The sequence below is a fragment of the Hemicordylus capensis genome, chromosome 2 (assembly GCF_027244095.1).
Source record: "Hemicordylus capensis ecotype Gifberg chromosome 2, rHemCap1.1.pri, whole genome shotgun sequence".
Lineage (NCBI taxonomy): Eukaryota > Metazoa > Chordata > Lepidosauria > Squamata > Cordylidae > Hemicordylus > Hemicordylus capensis.
In genome coordinates this window covers 246,839,160-246,858,330 of record NC_069658.1, presented here as the reverse complement: position 1 = coordinate 246,858,330, position 19,171 = coordinate 246,839,160, and the positions used below count along the sequence as shown (strand labels likewise).

Genomic DNA, 19,171 nt, shown 5'->3' with positions numbered 1-19,171 from the left:
GTACATTGACCACAAACTGATCTATAGAGTAACCAGTGCCAGTCAAATAGAGCAGAACACCACAGAGATGACAAAGGCAGAGTGACTCCTCTCATCCACATTGTGTGTTTTTGCTCAACAAATAGCTGCTTTCAACTGGATAATGGAAGTTCAGGGCTGTTTGTCACTCTAGTCTGTCTCGATGATCTGAGCACTCTGCAGAAATTTTGCAGAATTTCTTTCCTAGGTAGCATGAGTGGTGGCATTGGCAAGGATTGAACAGGATTCTGGGGGTGTGCACGGAACCGCCACACTGCGGTCCGGCACTGGGGTGGGGGGGTAGCTTTAAGAGCGGCGAGAGGGTTTACTTACCCCCCCGCGCCGCTTTCCCGCTCTGGCGCGGTAACGTTACGAGTAATTGGGGCGGCAGGATACCTCCCTGCCACCCCTTCCCTGATCTTGCTCTAAAAAAACTCCCAGTAGTCCTTTGCGCGCATGCACGTTGTGCGCGCGCTTCACGTCTCTGACATTAACATTACGGCGCCAGAGCGGGAAAGCGGCGGGAGGGGTAAGTAAACCCTCCCGCTGCTCTTAAAGCTACCCCCCACCCCCGAACCGAACCACCCAGGTCCGGACCGGTCCGGTCTGGCCCGTAGGCCTTTACAATGGCCTCCGGACCAGTCCGGGCCCATCCCTACAGGATTCTCCATGGGTGCCTGTAGTAGCTGCAGGACATATAGCTGCTACAGGCACCTGGAGGTTCCTGAACATGTGGATGTTCATACACAGACCACTGTGTGAACATGGCTCCTGTCCTGGGTGAATTCCCTGATATTCTAGTAAGGTGCACTACTCTGACACAACCTCTTCCCCACATCTCTGAGCCATTATACAGTTTCTTCTCCTGTGTGGGTATTCTGGTGTGCAACAAAGTCCGATATGCCAAGAAAATTTTTGTCACAGTCTAAGCATTTATAGGAGTTCTCCCCCATATGGGTTTTCTGATGCCTGATTAACACTGAACGCCGACTGAATCCTTTCCAACAGTCTGTGCATTTGTATGGTTTTTCTACTGTATGACGTCTCTGATGTCTATTAAGGCATGATTTGTCACGAAATTTCATGCTGCAGTCTGAACATCCGTATGGTTTCTCTCCCGTGTGGATTCTCTGATGCCCAGTGAGAGCTGCACCCTGAGCAAATCCCTTCCCATAGTCCATACATTCGTATGGCTTGTCTCTCACGTGGGTTCGCTGGTGTCTCATGAGGTGCGCGCTTTGATTGAACATCTTCCCACAGCCTGAGCATTTATAAGGCTTCTCCCCTGTATGGCTCCTCCGATGTGTGATGAGGTTCGCGCTCCGACTGAACCTCTTTCCGCAGTCGGAACACTTGTATGGTTTCTCTCCCGTGTGGATTCTCTGATGCCTAATGAGATTCGATCTCGCAAGAAAGCTTTCGCTACAGTCTGGACATTTGTATGGTTTCTCACCAGTGTGGATTCTCTGGTGTCTATTAAAACTCGATTTAGTGCTGAAGCTTTTCCCACACAAAGTGCACAAACTCCTTCCCTTTCCTTTGTGTATCTTTCGTTGGAGGGTTTTCTCGCAGACTGAGTCACCTTGCCCAGCAATGGTGCTCCCCCTCCATTCTTCCCTCCCCTCCTCTTGCTTTGATTCACCTTGATCAACAAAACTCTCTCCCAGCTCTAGATGATGGGTTCTTTTCAACAACGTCCCTCGGGGCTCCCCATCACGGTCACTCACCCATCCATCACCACCTGGAACAACAAGAGGGCTATGATAATTTCAGGAGCGGAAAATGCAGATTCAAGAGAGGCAACAGGGGGAAATGTCCTCTCAGTTACTGGAGAGGAAAATGCAGACTGGCTTACACACCCCTCCAAAGACTTAGGGTCAGCTGACACATGTCTCTGTACATGGAGGTTCCATTTGATAGTATGGCTACTAGCCATGAATAGATCTCCCATGAATGTCTCTAATCCCCTCATTACCCAATGAAATCAACTGGCTCCATCTCAGCCTAGAGGGAGGTATTGAGTGCCACAGAGCTTTGTCCTGTTCAACATTTTTGTAAATGGCTTGGAGGAGGGAGTAGATGGGATGCTTATCAAATTTGCAGATGATACAAAGCTGGAGGTGAGATAGGCAAGAGTCTCTCTCAGTCCTATCTGGAGATGCCAGGGAGGGAACTTTGTAACCTTCTGTATGCAATGAATTGAAATGACAAGGAAGCAGATTTAAGCAAGACATTAAGAATAATTTCCTCTAAGGCATGCACACATGCCTGTGCTCACAAGTTTTTTGATGTCCGCTCAGTTAATTTTAGATCCTGCTCAGGTTGAATCAGGCCCCATTCTAAATTCATGTGTGCACACACTACCTTAAAACACCCACCCAGAACAAAACTCATTCCACACACAGATGAAAAAAATTAGAGAGAACACTGGATACCAGGGATTGAACCTGGGACCTTCTGTACGTAAGGCAGATGCTCTGCTACTGAGCTACAGTTCCATTCCCTAAGGGGATTATTTTACAGCCAGTGTTCCCTCTAAGTGGGATTCCCAGATGGAGTTGACTACAACTCCCATAATCCCCAAGCAAAGGCTATTGCAGATGGGGATGCTGGGAGTTGTAGTCAACAGTATCTGGGAATCCCTCTTGGAGGGAACACTGCTTACAGCAGACAGTGCTCACATGTGTCACCCATCCAAATGCAAAACAAGGTGGACTCTGCTAAGCAAAAGGGACAGTTCATTCATACTCACTACCACAAGGCCAGTTCTCCTCCCTAACTGAAGCACTGTAAATCCTTACCTGGTACATCAGCATCCTTCCCACTCTGTCTTTTCACTTCTCGGATGAGCCACCTCTGAGCAAGTTCCGATGACGTTTGCTCAGCCTCCAGGAAATTCACAGATCCTTCTTTGATCAATCCCAGCACCTAGAGCAGCAGTGAAATTTTTATTCAAAGCAGAATCAGATAACTTTGTTGCTAAATAGCCATTGTATTAACCCCAAATTTCAGGCAGGGAGCAGCTCCGAGGATTGTCTTGAACCTAAGAACGGCCCTGCTGGATCAGGCTCAAGGCCTATCTAGTCCAGCATCCTGTTTCACACAGTGGCCCACGAGATGCTTCTGGGGAGCCTACAGGCAAGAGGTGAGGGCATGCCCTCTCTACTGCCATTGTTCCCCTGCAACTGGCATTTAGAGGCATCGTGCTGCTGAGGCTGGAGAGTGGAAACAAAAAAGAATTTACTAATATGTACTGACTGACATCCAGAGCGAGCAGAAGCAGATGCTCCAGGGAGAAATGCACACACTGCAGAAAGCTTTCGTGGCTGCTTTACAGCCGGCATAAATAGCACTTAGCAATAGCAATAGCACTTACATTTATATAACGCTTTATAGCCGGAGCTCTCTAAGCGGTTTACAATGATTTAGCATATTGCCCCCAACATTCTGGGTACTCATTTTACCGACCTCGGAAGGATGGAAGGCTGAGTCAACCTTGAGCCCCTGGTCAGGATGGAACTTGTAACCTTCTGGTTACAGGGCGGCAGTTTTACCACTGCGCCACCAGGGGCTCTGTGAGGGAGTGTAAATTTTGATGCTTAGCACTGCCTCCAGAAGTGCCCTGTATCCCGAAAATATGTCCCTAAGGGCTGTGCAACCCTCTGGGACATATTTACAGATGATACAGAGCAGTTCCAGAGGCAACATAAAGTGTCGAAAACCACTGCCCATGGGGGGAGCAGCAGTAGTGGCAAAGCTTGCCACAGCAAGATGTGTCTCCCTGGCACTGTTCCCTCAAACAGCCCCAGGATAGTACTTCCAGTGACGCTGGTGTCTATCTTGTGTTTCTTTTTAGATTGTGAGCCCTTTGGGGACAGGGAACCATCTTATTTATTTATTATTTCTCTGTGTAAACTGTCCTGAGCCACTTTTGGAAGGGCAGAGACATGAGTTTTGAGTGGTAGACAAATATGCTAAATAAATAAAATGAATAAATAAACAGTAATTGATCAATCCTTCCTGAAGCAGAGGCACAGGAGAATTATCTGTCCTCAGAAGAGGCTAACTGTTGCATCTCTGATTGACTCTCTGCTCAGCTCTAGTGTCCTTCCAATAAGCCTTCCTTGGGAAGCAGGTAGTTATGTAGACCTGCAGTCAAATCACTCTGGATGCAAAATCCTAGGAAAATTAACTCCCTGCAGGGTAGGCTGCATCTCTGCTACATCTCTGCATGATTTATGGTTCTGGGCATTTGCCTCCTTCCAATCAGCCTTCCTAATTCGTCATTAGGAAGTGACTAATTCTGCATTGGTTGTGATCCGATGATTAAACCATGCTTGATGCAGAGAAAGGAGAATTACTTGCCCTCAAAGGAGGCTGCCTGTTGTATCTCTCAATGAGTCTCTGGCATGGCGTCCTTCTAATCAGCCTTTCTTGATAATTCTGTTTCTGCACCAAATGTGACTGGATGATAAAATTCAATTACCTGCTTTCAGGTGTCGGTGTTCTGAATTTGTTTTATTTACCTCCTTTGAGTTTTAAAGCTTTGGTTTTTCGAGTTTTTATGGTATTTTAAATTGTACTAAATAAATACATAAATAAATGAAAAAAAAATTGCAACAGTGACTTGCACAGGGTGATGGTGATGAGGTTTTTCTGAGTGAACATAAGAACGGCCCTGCTGGATCAGGCCTAAGGCCCATCTAGTCCAGCATCCTGTTTTACACAGTGGCCCACCAGATGCTCTTACTCTTTGAAATATAATCCAGAAAAAAGCCTGCTTTGCCCTTCAGAACTGGGCGACAAGGATTCTGCAGAATCATAAGGCCCATTTGCAAGTTATGAATGGCTCTTCAGCTGAATTATGTTCAACACTCATACGCGTGTAAAGTATGCATAGGTACAGATTTGTACTCAGATACAGTCATTCACATGTTATGCTGAATGCAGATACATTTGCAGAAGTACAAATGGGATTACATTTCCCATCTGTATCATGCATTTGAAAGGCTTGTTCACTTCTAAAATGAGCACAGGTACAGTCACTCACGCAAACACGTGTCCGAGTGTACAGGCTTCTGTACACTTGTACAGCATGACGTCTGAACTGGGCTATTGTGTCTCAGAGGTTAGAAGGGAAAGGTGTTCTAGTTCAAGTTCCCACTCAGTGCAGGAAACTGCTACAGAATCCCTGCCCAGCCTCTGTTTGAAAATCCCTGCTGGGACATTTAATGTCTATTGGGACATTAAAAAATACAATAAAAATAAAAACTATACACCCCCCCCATCTGTCTCTATATATGATTAATTATAAACTATAAACACTATTCTGGGACAAAACCCTCTCACCTCCTTCCTCTGCCTCTTTGCCGCTTGCTGACTCAGCAGGAATTCCTCCGCCAGGGCCACTGCCTGAGTGCAGGTTTCTGGACCACTTTCCTTGACCCGCTTCTGCATTTCCTGGGGCAGGATGGTCAGGAACTGCTCCAAGATCAACACCTCCAAGATCTGCTCCTTCGTCTGCTTCTCTGGCTTCAGCCACTGATGACAAAGCTTGCGGAGCTGGCTATAAGCCTCCCGAGGCCCCTCGGCCTCCTTGTAGCAAAATCGCCTGAACCGCTGCCGCTCTTTTTCGGTGCTGAGGGAACGTTCGCTCTCTTCCTTCGCTTTCCCAGAATCCCTTTCATCTCTGGAGTCCAACGGGTCATATGTCTGCTCAGCTGGATCCTGAGGGCTTTCTAGGAGTTGGGCCTGCTCTTCTGTAGCCTGCTGGCTGGTATCTGCAGGCTCTTCAGCGGAGACCAGTGACGTCTTGGCATCTTCCCAAGGAACTGGCCCTGGCACCTGTGCGCTCCCCATCCCCGATGGGGCCGACTGGACTGCTTTCAGGAAGTCTTGCCACTGGGTCTCCCAGCTCTGTGACAACAGCCCCTCCTCGGGTTCCTGCTTAACATATTTTGGTGGCAGCCATTTTGGAAACTGCCTGACTGTCTCCACTTGGACAATATGGAGGGCTTCTTCTCCTGGTCCCTCCGATCCTGACCCTGGCTTGGCTCCTGCTGCCTCTCCCCTCTCCATTTCCTTCTCAGGCTTCACACCTCTTGCTCTGGGCACAGCCTGGGACCGGCGACCCAGGGCTGAGGATTCTCCCCGCTGAACTTGCAGGGTCTGATACTACCTTAGTTTGGTCCCTCCATCACTTTCTAGAACGCTGTGAAAGCATTCAGCTGCTAGCTCCGAGCCCAGAATTATATTGGCACAAAAAGACAGTGCCAAAGATTAAATGCTGGGGTTCCTTCAGGGCTGCTTCACATTGTGAGGGTCTGCGGTTAGAGGCTGGTGACTTTGCTGTCAAAAGAATATTTTTCCCTGCAGAAAAGAGACACAAAGTGGGACAATGCAGCAAATACTATTATTATGCATATTAATAATGTTACTTTAAATACACTTATATGGATTTTTATTGATGTCCGGTATTCTTTTTTCTTGATGTCTGGTATTCTACCACCTTGGAATACTCTTTTTTGAAAGGCAGTATCTAAATCTTTGCATTTCTATTTCCAAGAAGGGATACAAATGTAATGAATACATAAAACCTATGATTTGTGATTGCTTGAAAGCTTTTTTGGTGGTGTAAGGCTGTTTAAATCCTGATTCCCTCTTTGCATTTGGGTTTCCAATGGGTGAAATGGGGCATCTCCCTAGGGAGCCCATTGGACACAAAGAGACTTTTGGTCCGGACATCTGCATTCAGCAACTCATAGAGGGGAGTCTCCCACCGGTCTGGAAATATGCTTTGGGACAGGATAAAGGCAATCTGGCATTGTAGAGCTGGTGGAATTTCAGTTCCTCATTATGACTGCCAACTGAATAAGGGAATAGAAATTGCTAAGAAGGAATTATGAACCTTCTTGAGCACCAAATAGCATGGATAAGTGCTACTTGAGCACAGATAGGCCCTGCTGAAGCAATCCAGTGGCAAGAGCATAAATCAGGGGTTCTCAAACTTGGGTCCTCAGATGTTGTTGGATTACAACTCTCATCATTCTCATGGATGATGGGAGCTGTAGTCCAGCATTATCTGGGGACACAAATTTGAGAAGCTCTGGCATAAAGGATTAAAGTACTCTTTCTTAATCAGAGCAAAAGGAGGGGACCTCTCCTGGGCCAGCTGTACAGACAGTTCTTCTGCACCTGGTGAGGAACTGAGTTTCACCCTTCAAGGAGGGACCATAGCCCACTGGTATTACATGCATAACATCCCAAATTTGATCCATCTCCAGTTGAAAAGGAGCTCAGGTAACAGGTGCCTAGAAAGGACTCTTTGCCCAAGACCCTAGAGAACTGCTACCAGTCAGAGCACACAGTCCTAAGGTAAACAGACCCTGCTTGACTCAGTAGTAGGCAGCTCCATATGCTCCAAACAGATTTCCAGGGAAGGTTCAGAGCTTAGTGGTAGAGCATGTGTTTTGCATGCACTACATTTGAGGTTTGACGCCCTCCTCCGGGGCATCTCCAGATAGGGCTGAGAAAGCTCCCAATTCGAGACTCCTGAGAGCCGCTGCCAGCCAGTGTAGAAAATAATGAGCTAAAGAGACCAAAGGTATGATTCAGTAGAAAGCAGCTTCATTTATGCCTGAGCCACTGCCACAGTAGATTGCACTGGGCTAGATGAGTCAATGCTGTGGCTCACTAAATGGAAACTTCACATGTGCATATCAGTCTGCTTTAATTTGGAAAGCAGTAATAACTCAGGAGTAGGGTGCACTCTTTCCATATATCAGGGGTTCTCAGACTTGGGTCCCCAGTCATTGAAAGACTACAACACTCATCATCCACAGCCACCATGAAGGCTGTGGATAAATGGGTGTTGTATCCAACACCACCTATGGACCAAAGTTTGAGAACCCTTGCCATGGAGATGCCAGTTTGCACCTCCAATAAAACAGGTCTCAAGGTTGGGGAAAGGTCTCCACACCTCGAGATGCAGCTACTAACTGTGATTTTGAGTGTGGACTCAGAAGTAGCCCTTTATTTTCAATTAGTTAATCAGGGCAGGGAACACAGCTCAGTGGGGAAAGCACCTGCTTTGCATCCAGAGAAGCTGCTACCTTCACCCCTTGACAACTCTTTTTACAAGGATATCTCAGGCAGGAAAGTCTATGACCGTGGAACGCTGCTGCCAGTCAGAGCAGGCAGCCTTGAGCTGGCTAGACGGATGCTCCGACTCAACAGAAAGCAGATTTCTATGTCCACATGCTGGCCATGTGCTCCTCTGTTCCTTAGCAGCTCCTCAGGCAGCAGTTTTCTGCCTCTCTCTCCTAAACCTCACCCATTCCTCCCACTACCTCTTCCACCCGAACACACCTTCAACTCGCTGCTCCCCCGATGCCTGTAGCCTTCAGCTTCTCCTAAAGGAAATTCAAAAGCTCAGTTTTGCAGAAGAGGCAAGACAGGAAGGTACTGTCACTATTGACATCCCCCTTCTCAATTTCCTGCCCCTCTAGGAAAAGGAGCTCAGTCGCTTTAACCACTGGAGGACTAAGGAAAAGTGTTAGAGTCTCTCTACGCTGGCAGCCTCAGTTACAATTATTGTTTCTCAATGCATGCAGAGGTTTTCGTCCCTGGTGTTTTGCATATATTGTCTCCTTATCCAGGAGACCGAGGTGGCTTGCTAGAAGGAGAGAGAAAGGGGGCATCCAGATGGAATGAGGAACTGGAGAAGCGGGCTTCATTCTCCAGGGAAGTTTGGAGAAACTGTAGTTGGATTTGCTTCTGATAACGGGTGAGTATGATGAGGTGGCCCTGACTGCAAGCCAGCATGCTTAGTGGGTAGATCATTGTCACCTTAATTAGGGAGACCTGGGTTCAAATTCTGCCTCAGCCATGAAACTCACTGTATCTTGGTTCAGCTAGTCTCTCTCTCTCTCACCCTAACCTACTTCGCAGGGGATATTGTAGGGGATAGGAACAAAATTATGTGCACTGCCTTTTGCTCCTTATTGGAATGGGTGGATGCAGATGAGTTTAGCGAAGGCCCCCAAACATAAAATCTCTCTTTACACTTTTCAGACATGCCTGGAGAGGGGAGCTGGTCTTGTGGTAGCAAGCATGATTTGTCCCCATAGCTAAGCAGGGTCTGCCCTGGTTGCATCTGAATGGGAGACTTGATGTGTGAGCACTGCAAGATATTCCCCTCGGGATGAAGCCGCTCTGGGGCAAGCAGAAGGTTTCAAGTTCCCTCCCTGGCTCCTCCAAGATAGGGCTGAGAGAGATTCCTGCCTGCAACCTTGGAGAAGCCGCTGCCAGTCTGTGAAGACAATCCTGAGCTAGATAGACCAATGGTCTGACTCAGTATATGGCAGCTTCCTCTGTTCCTAGCATTGTGGCTTCTCTGGCTTGAATCTCACCTCTGCCATGAACTCTCAAGGCAAGAGTTCTCATGGAGGAGAAGCCTATCAATGGCTACTAGTTTGAGGTCTAGTATAGGCCATCTCCAGCTTAAGAGCCTCTAAATACCAGTTGCAGGGGAGCAACAGCAGGAGAAAGAGTAAGCCCTCACCTTTTGCCTGTGGGCTCACTAGAGCAGTGACAGAGGGAGGCCAGCGGCAGCCCAGGTTCAACTGCCACCACGGCCCCCCAGCCCCACCACCTGCATCGAATGTCGGACGCAGGGTGTGATTAGCCACGCCCTGTGTCAGACGTGGGGGTGGTGGGTGTGTGGCTTAGCTCCCGAATGGGGCCGCGCAGCCCCTCTTGGGAGTAAGACTGCATTGGCAGCCCAGGCCGGAGCGACTCTCCCTGCCTTTTAAAGGCAGAGAGAGCCGCTCCAGCTGCGCTGCCAACGCAACACGCGCTGATCTAACTCCTGAATGGGACTGTGCTGCCCTGCTCGGCAGCATAATCTGCCCTAACTGCATTGGCAGCATGGCCAGGAGTGACTCTCCCTACCTTTAAAAGGCCAATTTAGCTCATTTGGGAGCAAAATCACCCCCACCCGTGTCTGACGTCAGGCGCGAAGGGGTGTGTCTGGGGCCACCCCCGCGGCAGCCTGGGTTCTTTGAACCCTTTTGCCCAATGGTGGCTCTGCCCCTGCACTAGAGGCATCTGGTGGGCTACTGTGTGAAACAGGATGCTGGAATAGATAGATCTTGGGCCTGATCCAGCAGGGCCGTTCTTAGGTTCAGGACAATCCTCGGAGCTGCTCCCTGGCTGAAATTTGGGGTTTATAATACTTACCTTACAGCATGGGTTCTCAAACTTGAGACCCTCGTGTTATTGGACTACAACTCCCATAATGCACATGGGACAGGAACTTCTTAGTCATTGCCCCCAGGCTTTGGAATGTTCTCTCGATGGATTGGACATCTCTTCCTGCCTTGAAGAGGTAGGTAAAGACCTGGCTTTTAACTCAGGCTTTTCTATTTTAGTGTGCCTTTCTCACTCTTCCTGCTGCTTTTGTGTGCTGCATTTTTACTGTTTTATTGGTGGTGTTAAACTTTTATTGATTTTAAAAAATAAATGCTGAACTGCTTAGGGATGCCTCTGTAAAAAGAGCTCTTTTCAGATGTTTCTTAAAAGCCTGAGAGGGGGAGCATGGCAAAGCTCTTCTGGGAGGACATTCCAGAGCCAAGGGGCTACAACCCAAAAGTTCCTCTCTCTAGTCTCCGCAAACCAAATTTCACTGAAAATTAATATGAAGTGCTTTGAATGCTGAAAACTGCTATACAGAAGTTATATGTTAACAATTATGTTAGGACAAGTTAATTTTAGCCCGTTGAATAACGGGCGCTAGGAAAGGAAGGGGCCCATATTCGCCCTCCCGCCCGGCTCCGTCGCCACCAGGCCTCGGCCGGCTTCCCCCGCCGCTTCTCCCCCATGCCCGGCTTCAGGCCCCAAATTCTCCCTCCAGGCTCCAGCGCGGCGGCGGAGCCTTGGCCAGCTTCCCCCGCCGCCTTTTTCCCCCTCATTCAGCGGCCGGGTGGACTCTGGGGGCGCCGCTGCCGGCCTCCGCGGCTGGGCCGGGCCATTCGCGGTCGGCTCTGTGCCACCGGCTGCTGCCGGCCTCCGTGCTGCCGCCGGCCTCTGCTCCGTCTTTTTTGGCCGAGGCGGCGGCTCTGCCGCCGCCTTGGCCAGTTTCCCCCGCCACCGCACACCCGGCCTTTTCGGGGCGGCTGCTTCTGGCCGCCCAAGATGGCCGCCGGTCGTGTCTCCCTTGCACTGTTCTGGGCATGCGCTTCGCGCATGCCCAGTACAGGCCAGGGAGGCACGAACACACGCCTTGGTGTCCACAGACGGACACCAAGGCTTTTATTACAGAGGATAAGCATTGCTCTTAGCACTGCAGTAACCTCTTCTGGCCACTAGAGACATGATGAGATATTAATAGGTCTGTTTTGGTCAGTAAAGTGTCAGTTCGAATTGTTCAGTTGTTATTGAAGGCAGGCTAGTGCCTGTTTGGGTAAGTTGTTTAGTGGCTCCCTCTTAGTATGCGATGTTTAGTTTCTTAATAAATCTTTCTTTGTTTTTTGAACTCAACCTAATGTCTCCAGATAATCTCTTGGGCTGGACCTTTTTACCACCAGAGCATACTCTGCTGTGTGAGGGTTTTAATGTTTTTCCTCCCACTCCTCAACAGTTTGCTACATCTCTAAGGAGGTCAGAACAGTAGACATGGCTTCTCACCCTAATTTTTCCTTACGACAGCCCTGTGAGGTAGGCTAGGAGTAGGTGACCAGTCCGGGGCCACCCAGTGAACTTCATGGCTGAGTGGAGATTTGAATCTGGGTTTTTCAAATCCAATACTTGGTCTGCAGCTCATCAGATATGGTGCTCAGTGTACTGGCTGACATCCAGACTAAATTACTCGTGAATATTCCATTGATATTAATGGGACAGGTTGATCATCATGATTAACTTGTCCCATTAATTTCAGTGGGACTACTCCGGATGTCAGCCACCTTAAAGTGGTGCAGTGGGGAAATGTTTGACTAACAAGCAGAAGGTTGGTGGTTCAAATCCCCGCTGGTACTATATCAGGCAGCAGCAATATAGGAAGATGCTGAAAGGCATCATCTCATACTACACGGGAAGAGGCAATGGCAAACCCCTCCTGTATTCTACCAAAGAGAACCACAGGGCTCAAAATAGACTTGTCAGCACACTTTACCTTTACTTTGGATGTCAGCTATCACTGGAAACAAGTGCAATTATGGTGCCTTTAGGAGAGCTTTGATCTTAAGAAATCAACAGCTGAAGATTTTCAGGGCTTAGTAATGATGGGGCTGTAGCTCAGCAGCAGAGCATCTGTTTTGCTCGCAGATGGTTGCAGGTTCAATCCCCGGCATCTCCAGGTAGGGATGGGAAAGACCTCTGCCTTAAACCATGGAGAGCTGCTGCCAGTCAGTGTGGCCAGTACTGAACTAGATGGACCAAGGGTCTGACTCAGTCCAAAGCAACTTCCTGTGTTCCACAGCAGACTGTTGCTAAAGGGGAAGTGACCAGGGCTGATACAAAAGCTGACAATCCTAAGTATAATGGACTGTTTTAAGTTCAGTTCAGTTTATTGCGATCTTTGATCAAATACACAATCCAGATCAAATAAATCTACCCTGAGGGTAGATATCAATATAAACACATACATGCATGTACATATAAAAATCAGTTACGTAGAAGATTGACATTAAAAATATATAGGATAAAACAAAATTAAAAAGAAAAAGGAGGGACGATTACAATTGACCGTTTTTGACACACCATGAGCGAATTTTAATCACAGCCATACAGAATTTGGCTACTGAGACATAAGTGTGTTTATCAGAAAGAAATAAGTTTATATAGAATTCATCTTAATAGTCAGGGTATCTAAGAATGAGAGGAGCAATATATTTGGAACGCAGCTTGCGATAGAAAAAACAATACAGAAGCACATGGCCAACTAGGCTTGTGCCCGAAACGTTTCAGAGGCCATTATGAAGGCCTCCGAAATGTTTCAGCACTGGGGGCAGTTTCGGCGCCGAAACGCCGACGGGGGTAGCACTTTAAGGGCGGGGGAGGGTGTACTCACCCCTCCCGCCGCATTTCCCCCACCGGCGCGCTGTTGATTTTGAGCCCCTTGGGGCGGCAGCGTTCCTCCCTGCCGCCCCGTTTCCCCCATCGGCCAGAAGTCGCGAGCGTGCATGCGCCTGTTGTGCGTGCGTGTGCACACGGCAGAAGGGCGCATGCGCACTCGCCACTTCGGGCCACTTCCGGCCGACAGGGGAAACGGGGCGGCAGGGAGGAATGCTGCCGCCCCAGGGGCTCAAAATCAACAGTGCGCCGGTGGGGGAAATGCGGCGGGAGGGGTGAGTACACCCTCCCCCGCCCTTAAGGTGCTACCCCCCGTCAGCACCGAAGATTTTCGTGCACATCCCTATGGCCAACTGTCTCAATATTCCCACTTCCACAAGGACACAGTCTCGCCAAATAAGGAACTCTCCTATACCAACCTTCTAGTATTGCAGAGGGCAGCACATCCAGCCGAGCCAATGTCATGGCTCTTCTGTGTGCTGGATATATTGGGTCATACAGGTATTTAACTGGTTTTTGTGAGGGCTTGGTGGCTCCAAATCTTACAAGGCTTGGTGCCTGGCTTAAATCTGTCTGGCGTTCCATATAAATAATAATACACCTCTTAAGGATCTCCATAGCGTTATCATAGCCCAGAGGGAGAAGATATTCCATTGGCAGCCCATATGATTTTAGCTTTTCAGTAATTAGATGCATCCAATCAGAGGGATGTTCATCCTTAAAAAATTAGGGGAGCTAGGTCAGAAGGGGAATAAATAAATTTCAACCAAAAGTTGAAGATATAAGTCCAGGCACAGGACTCCGAGCTTGACAAGCCCGCTTCCAAATGCAACTTAGCATTTTACACACAGCAGGGGGTTGAAAAGATGGCCCCAAGGAATTTAGACTGGACCCTCTCAAGTGGACAGAAATCACTGTATATACAGATCTGAGAGCTATAGAGAAGCTGTGGAGACTGTTTTAAGAATAATTAACGTTTCCTGATGTCTAAGAAATTTGGCTTTTTATGACAATAGATTAGTTTGATTATGTGTACAGTTTTATGCCTGTGCATTTCTTGTTGGCATATTATGATCTGTAGTCAAGATAATAAATAAACAAACTGCAACATACAGAACTGGAGATGGGGAAATCTTATTTAGGTCACTGTCAACATTTTATAAGGGTATCTGAGTTTACAGTCATACACCAATTTATGTTGGCTTATTGAAATTTACCGTATCTTAGAAGTTGGTTTATGGGGGTTCTCAAACTTGGATCCCCAGATGTGGCTGGACTACAACTCCCATCATCCCCTTCAGCCATTGTGACTGGGAATGATGGGAGTTGTAGTAGAACAACATATGTGGGCCCAAGTTTGAGAACCCCTGATTTAAGAGATGAAGAATTATCTGTATGAAACCTTTATCAGGAGTTAATTTGCAGGAACTTTAGGGGTAAAGCTATGCCCTATTCCGGTACTCTCCCAAACCTGGTAGATAAAGTACATTAAAACTAGAGAGTATTTCCTCTTTTGTTTTCTAATGAAAACAACAAAGTGTCATGTGTGACTTCTGAAAGGCTAGCCTAGAGGTGACCACCTGAAGTTCTCCAGCTGTTGCTGGACTACAGTTGTCACTCTACATCTGTAATTTATTACAGCTGAATTGTGGTATCAACTTTTGTGAATTAGAGCGGGGTCTCAAACTGCAACCCACCAGTTGTTCTTGGACTACAACCCCCATCATCCCCAGGCACAATGGCCAGTAACCAGGGATGAGAGTTGTAGGCCAACATCTGCAGGAGGGCCACACAGTTTGAGTCCCTTGGATTAGTGTCCTCCCTGGCTTCTCCAAGACAGGGCTGAGAGAGATTCCTGCCTGCAGCCTTGGAGAAGCCGCTGCCAGTCTGTGGAGACAATACTGAGCTATAGACCAATGGTCTGACTCAGTATATGGCAGGTTCCTATGTTCCTAGAGTCAGCTTTGTGCATCTGAAAGCTTCTTTCACTATCATTGTGTTACATAAAATGTGTCCTGCTGGTCCTGAGTCAGACCAAATGTCCAAAATCCTGTATCCCATTTTCCACAACGGCCAGCAGGATGCCTTTAGAGAAGCCAGCATAAAGAGCATGGCAACAATAGCCCTCCCCTGCTCTCCACAACTGGTGTTCACTGCTACACTGCCTCTGAACCTGGAGGTTCCATTTAGCATAGTCCTACTGATAGACCCCTCCATGTATGTGTCAAATCCATTTTTAAAGCCATCTTTAAAACCGCTCTGAGCCTTTTGGAGGGGCGGTATAAAATTTTAATAATAAATAAAAAAATAAAATCTGTGATCCGTCACATATCTTGTGGCACTGAATTCCATAAATTAAGGATCTGTTGTGTGAAGAAGTTGATAGTAATAATAATAATATATATATATATATATATATATATATATATATATATATATATATATATTTGTATCTTACTCCTCCAGTACAATACTGCTTGAAGTTGGGGCAGCTCCCCAAAATAACAAAACAATACAACAGATAAAACAATATAAAATAATAAAATTCCAATTAAACCAGATGTATAATTTAAAAATTAAAAAAAACCATTAGATTACAAACAGCTAATAAAAGTTTAAAAGCCTTTCTAAAAAGATGAGTTTTCAGGTATTTCTTATAACTTTGCAAGAAGGAGCATGGTGAAGCTCATCTGGGAAGACATTCCAGATAGGGATGTGCATGAACCTGTTTGGAGGCCTTTTTACGGGCCTCCAAACAGATTCGAACACTGGCTGGTTTGAAGGTTCGGCGGTGTGTGTGTGTGTGTGTTAACTTTAAAGGCGGGGGAGGGTGCACTTACCCCTCCCTCCTCTTTTCCACTGCCGGCACTGACTGGAAAACACGTCTGGAGGGGCGGCAGTGTAACTCCCTGCCACCCCATCTGCTCTTCGGACCAGAAGTAGGCAGAAGTAGCGTGCACACATCAGGTGGGTGTGCAGACGTACACACGCTTGCTACTGGTTTTCCAGCCAGCGCTGGGTCGGGGGGAAGCGTAGGGAGGGGTAAGTGTACCCTCACCCGTTGCACCCCCCCCCCCCCCCGCTGTTGAACCGGTCCTCCAGTTCCATGCACAATCCTAATTCCAGAGTCAAGGGGCCACAACTAAAAAGCCCCTGTCTCTAGTTGCTTCCAAATGCATTTCACTGTTCTAAATCTGCTTCCAGTCTTTCATTGGTTAACCCTAATTCCTAATATTATGGAGAGAAAGGGGAAAAACCCTTCACTTGCTCCATCCTGGGCATAATTCCATAAACTTCCAGCATAGGGGTTCCCAAACTTGGGTCTGCAGATGTTGCTGGACTTCATCATTCTCTGCCGCAATTGTGGCTGGAGATGATGAAAGATGTAGTAAAACAGTAGCTGGGAACCGAAGGTTCGGAACCCCTGTTCTGCCATGTCCCCCTGAGACACACTTTAGTGTCTCCTTGCAGGGAAGACACGCCAACCAATTTTACTTGCCCTTCCCTGCAAGGCTGCACCTTTTCCAGCTGTACAATGCTGTAATCTTTAAGGAACTATAAGATTCCTTGTTTGTTCCGGCTGCCACTACAGACCAACACAGAGAACTTCTTGGAATCTGGTTTCTGGTGAAATTCTCTCCAAGGGTTAAACTGACCGAGTCTGGATTCCTAGTGTGGCTTGTAGGAAGGAGGGTTCTAAACTGTTTGAAGTCACTTCCTGCTTTTCACCCTCCTCCTGTGGGAAAGATTCCAGTGTGGGGTCAATGGCTGGGAGGGATCTGGTGAGTTTAAAGTGTATTTGCTTGCAGAAAGCGGGGGAAGGCAGCGTTGTAGTATAGGGGTGGTGGAAAAAGTAATGGGACCCACATTTGCTCTACAGATAAAGAGACATTAAGCCCAGCTGGTTAACAGAAAGGGTGATGCAGAAAAATGCAGAGGCAGCTGTTGATTGTGTGGATATGGGGCAGGGTTGGTGGGGGTAAGAAAAGGCAGCGAGACTCCCCCCAACCCCCCATTTGACCCAATCCAGGGAACTGGCTTGTGTAACAGACCCATCTCAAGTTTTTTCGACAAATGCCTGGATGACAGGATAACTAGGGGGCTTTTAGCCATGGGAACAATGTAGAATCAAAATAGGCTATAAATATTCAAATACCAGCATATTAGTGTTGATTATTATTTAAATACTGGTTCTTAACAAAAGTCCTGAAAGCCGTCTACCTCCTGAAAGGATTGTGAAGACGGTTCCCTGTTCTCAAAGGGCTTCCAATCTAAAAATAAACTCTAGGGAGACACACTCCAGCAACAGCCACTGGAGGGATGCTGTGATTGCCAGTTGCTCACCCCCTACTAAACACAAGAAAGCCACCACTTGAAAAGGTGCCTCTTAGCCAGGTTAACTGGGGGCATTTCCCAAACTGTGTGCCACAACAGGGCCTGAAGATGATGGTGATGAAGATGATGATGATGATTACATTTATATCCCGCTCTTCCTCCAAGGAGCCCAGAGCGGTGTACTACATACTTGAGTTTCTCTTTCACAACAACCCTGTGAAGTAGGTTAGGCTGAGAGAAGTGACTGGCCCAGAGTCACCCCGCTAGTATCATGGCTGAATGGGGATTTGAAAAAACCCAAAGGAGACCCCAGTAACAGCTACTGAAGAAATGCTATGCTGGAGTAATTAATAATTGCTCTCCCCCTGCTAAATATAAGAGAGCTGTCACTTTAAAAGTTGCCTCTTTGCCCAGTTAGCAGGGGGATTCTCAAACTGTGGTCCACAAGAGAGCCTGAATGTGGTTCCCTGCCCCAAAGGGGATCACACTCTAAAAGGAAATTCAAGAGAGACACCAGCAGATTCTGGGCTGGGCTGGATAGAGACGGTTGCTCTCCCTCTGCTAAATAGAAGAAACTCGCCTCTTTAAAAGGTTCCTCTTTGTTCAGTTAGTAGGGGCAAATGTTATTAATGTTATTTAGAATATTGATCTACTACTTTCCAACAAAAAAGGTTCTTAAAGAAATTTTCGTAGTGAAAATTGTGAAAGGAATGAAGAAACTGTGCCAATGGTAATCATCAGCTAAAAATACATGAAGGTGGGATTACTTTCAAGCAACTTATGTTTTTAACTGTGAAAATTACTTATTTGTTAATGTTGTAGTACAATTCCCATCACCCTCTGCCGCAATGGCAGGTGTTCTGGCAGGGAGTGATGGGAGCTGTAGTCCAGCAACATCTGGCAACCCACATTTGAGAACTCATGTGAAGGAGGAACATCTGCTTTGAATCTATACAATACAAATCTAGATTCCTACTTTTTAAATAATACACTTGTACAGTGTGTTTTTGAGTGTGCAGAGTGCGTCATATGTATGATCTTATTGTTATCCTTACAGCAGTCCTGTAAGATGAGTAAATGTAGTATCATAATCATCCCCATATTGTGGCTGCAGCCAAAGGCCACCTGGTGAATTCATAGAAGACTTATTTACTTATCCCACATTTCCTCCAAGAAGCTCAGGGGGGTAAATACCCCCTATTATGCTCTCGACAATCCTGTGAGGTAGGATAGGCCAAGAGAGAACAACTGGCCCAAAGTCCCCCAGTAAACTTCATGACTAGGTGGAGATTTGAACCCTGGACTTCCAGGCTCTGAGTTCGACACCCGAACCACTGCGCCACACTCGCTTTCATGGACAAATCTATTTCAAACCAGGAGAGTGTTGATGTGCTGCTTAGTCTTTTAGCCACGATGGCACATCAGCTCTCTTTGATGACCAACATCCTGACTAGTGATGTGCTCACAAATGGAGACTGCACTAACGCAAGGCTGTTGTGCTAACTCAGGGGTCCCCAACAGGGGGTTCTAGGGGTACTTGAAAGTCTCCCAGGGGATACTCAGAGCCCTCCTGCCTCCCAATGCTGCAGCTGTCTCTTTCTTCTCCATCTGAAGGTTGCCAGCTTGAAGCCAATCCGTCCTCAGCTATGTGCCCACTGGAGGAGGGGAGGAAAGAGGTTAAAGACCTTCCTTCTGTGCTCCTGATGGGCTGGCTATGTGCTGAAGCTCAGCATACCTCAGCCTGACCGAC

At 47.3% G+C, this 19,171-nt stretch overlaps 2 protein-coding genes across 8 annotated transcripts in view; one reads left to right on the top strand and one right to left on the bottom strand.

Moving 5' to 3' along the window:
- Positions 1-590: 590 nt before the first annotated feature.
- LOC128342645 (zinc finger and SCAN domain-containing protein 30-like) lies at positions 591-9,674 on the bottom strand. 2 transcript variants are annotated; one of them, XM_053290258.1, is made up of 4 exons: positions 9,581-9,674; positions 5,368-6,387; positions 2,820-2,946; positions 591-1,759 (listed from the first exon to the last, which is right to left on the bottom strand). In XM_053290258.1, the coding sequence occupies exons 2-4, from the start codon at positions 6,094-6,096 to the stop codon at positions 867-869; spliced, it is 1,749 nt and encodes a 582-aa protein (XP_053146233.1). In that variant the 5' UTR covers positions 6,097-6,387; positions 9,581-9,674; the 3' UTR covers positions 591-866. The 2 variants fall into 2 exon arrangements, with proteins under 2 accessions (XP_053146233.1, XP_053146232.1); XM_053290257.1 differs by lacking the exon at positions 9,581-9,674 and adding an exon at positions 8,386-8,478.
- LOC128342588 (zinc finger protein 383-like) overlaps positions 8,560-19,171 on the top strand; it is a 41,720-nt gene continuing 31,108 nt past the window's right edge. For 3 of the 6 annotated variants that reach the window (XM_053290028.1, XM_053290024.1, XM_053290023.1), the window contains exon 1: positions 8,560-8,803. Coding sequence is in view for 3 of the 6 variants with exons in the window: in XM_053290024.1 (XP_053145999.1) it covers positions 8,727-8,803 (77 nt within the window). In the remaining 3 variants the exon portion in view is untranslated. Of the gene's footprint in view, positions 8,804-10,264; positions 10,406-11,460; positions 11,480-16,842; positions 16,869-18,092; positions 18,179-19,171 lie in introns of those variants that run through there. The other 3 variants (XM_053290026.1, XM_053290025.1, XM_053290027.1) reach the window with 3 other exon arrangements.

Coding starts and splice junctions, on each gene's coding strand:
- LOC128342645 (XM_053290258.1), bottom strand. CDS start 6,096: ATGGAGAGGGGAGAGGCAGCAGGAGCCAAGCCAGGGTCAGGATCGGAG. Junction 2,947..5,367: donor CAAAGAGGCAGAGGAAGGAG/GTGAGAGGGTTT, acceptor CTGCTGCTCTAG/GTGCTGGGATTGATCAAAGA. Junction 1,760..2,819: donor GAAGGATGCTGATGTACCAG/GTAAGGATTTAC, acceptor TTGTTGTTCCAG/GTGGTGATGGATGGGTGAGT.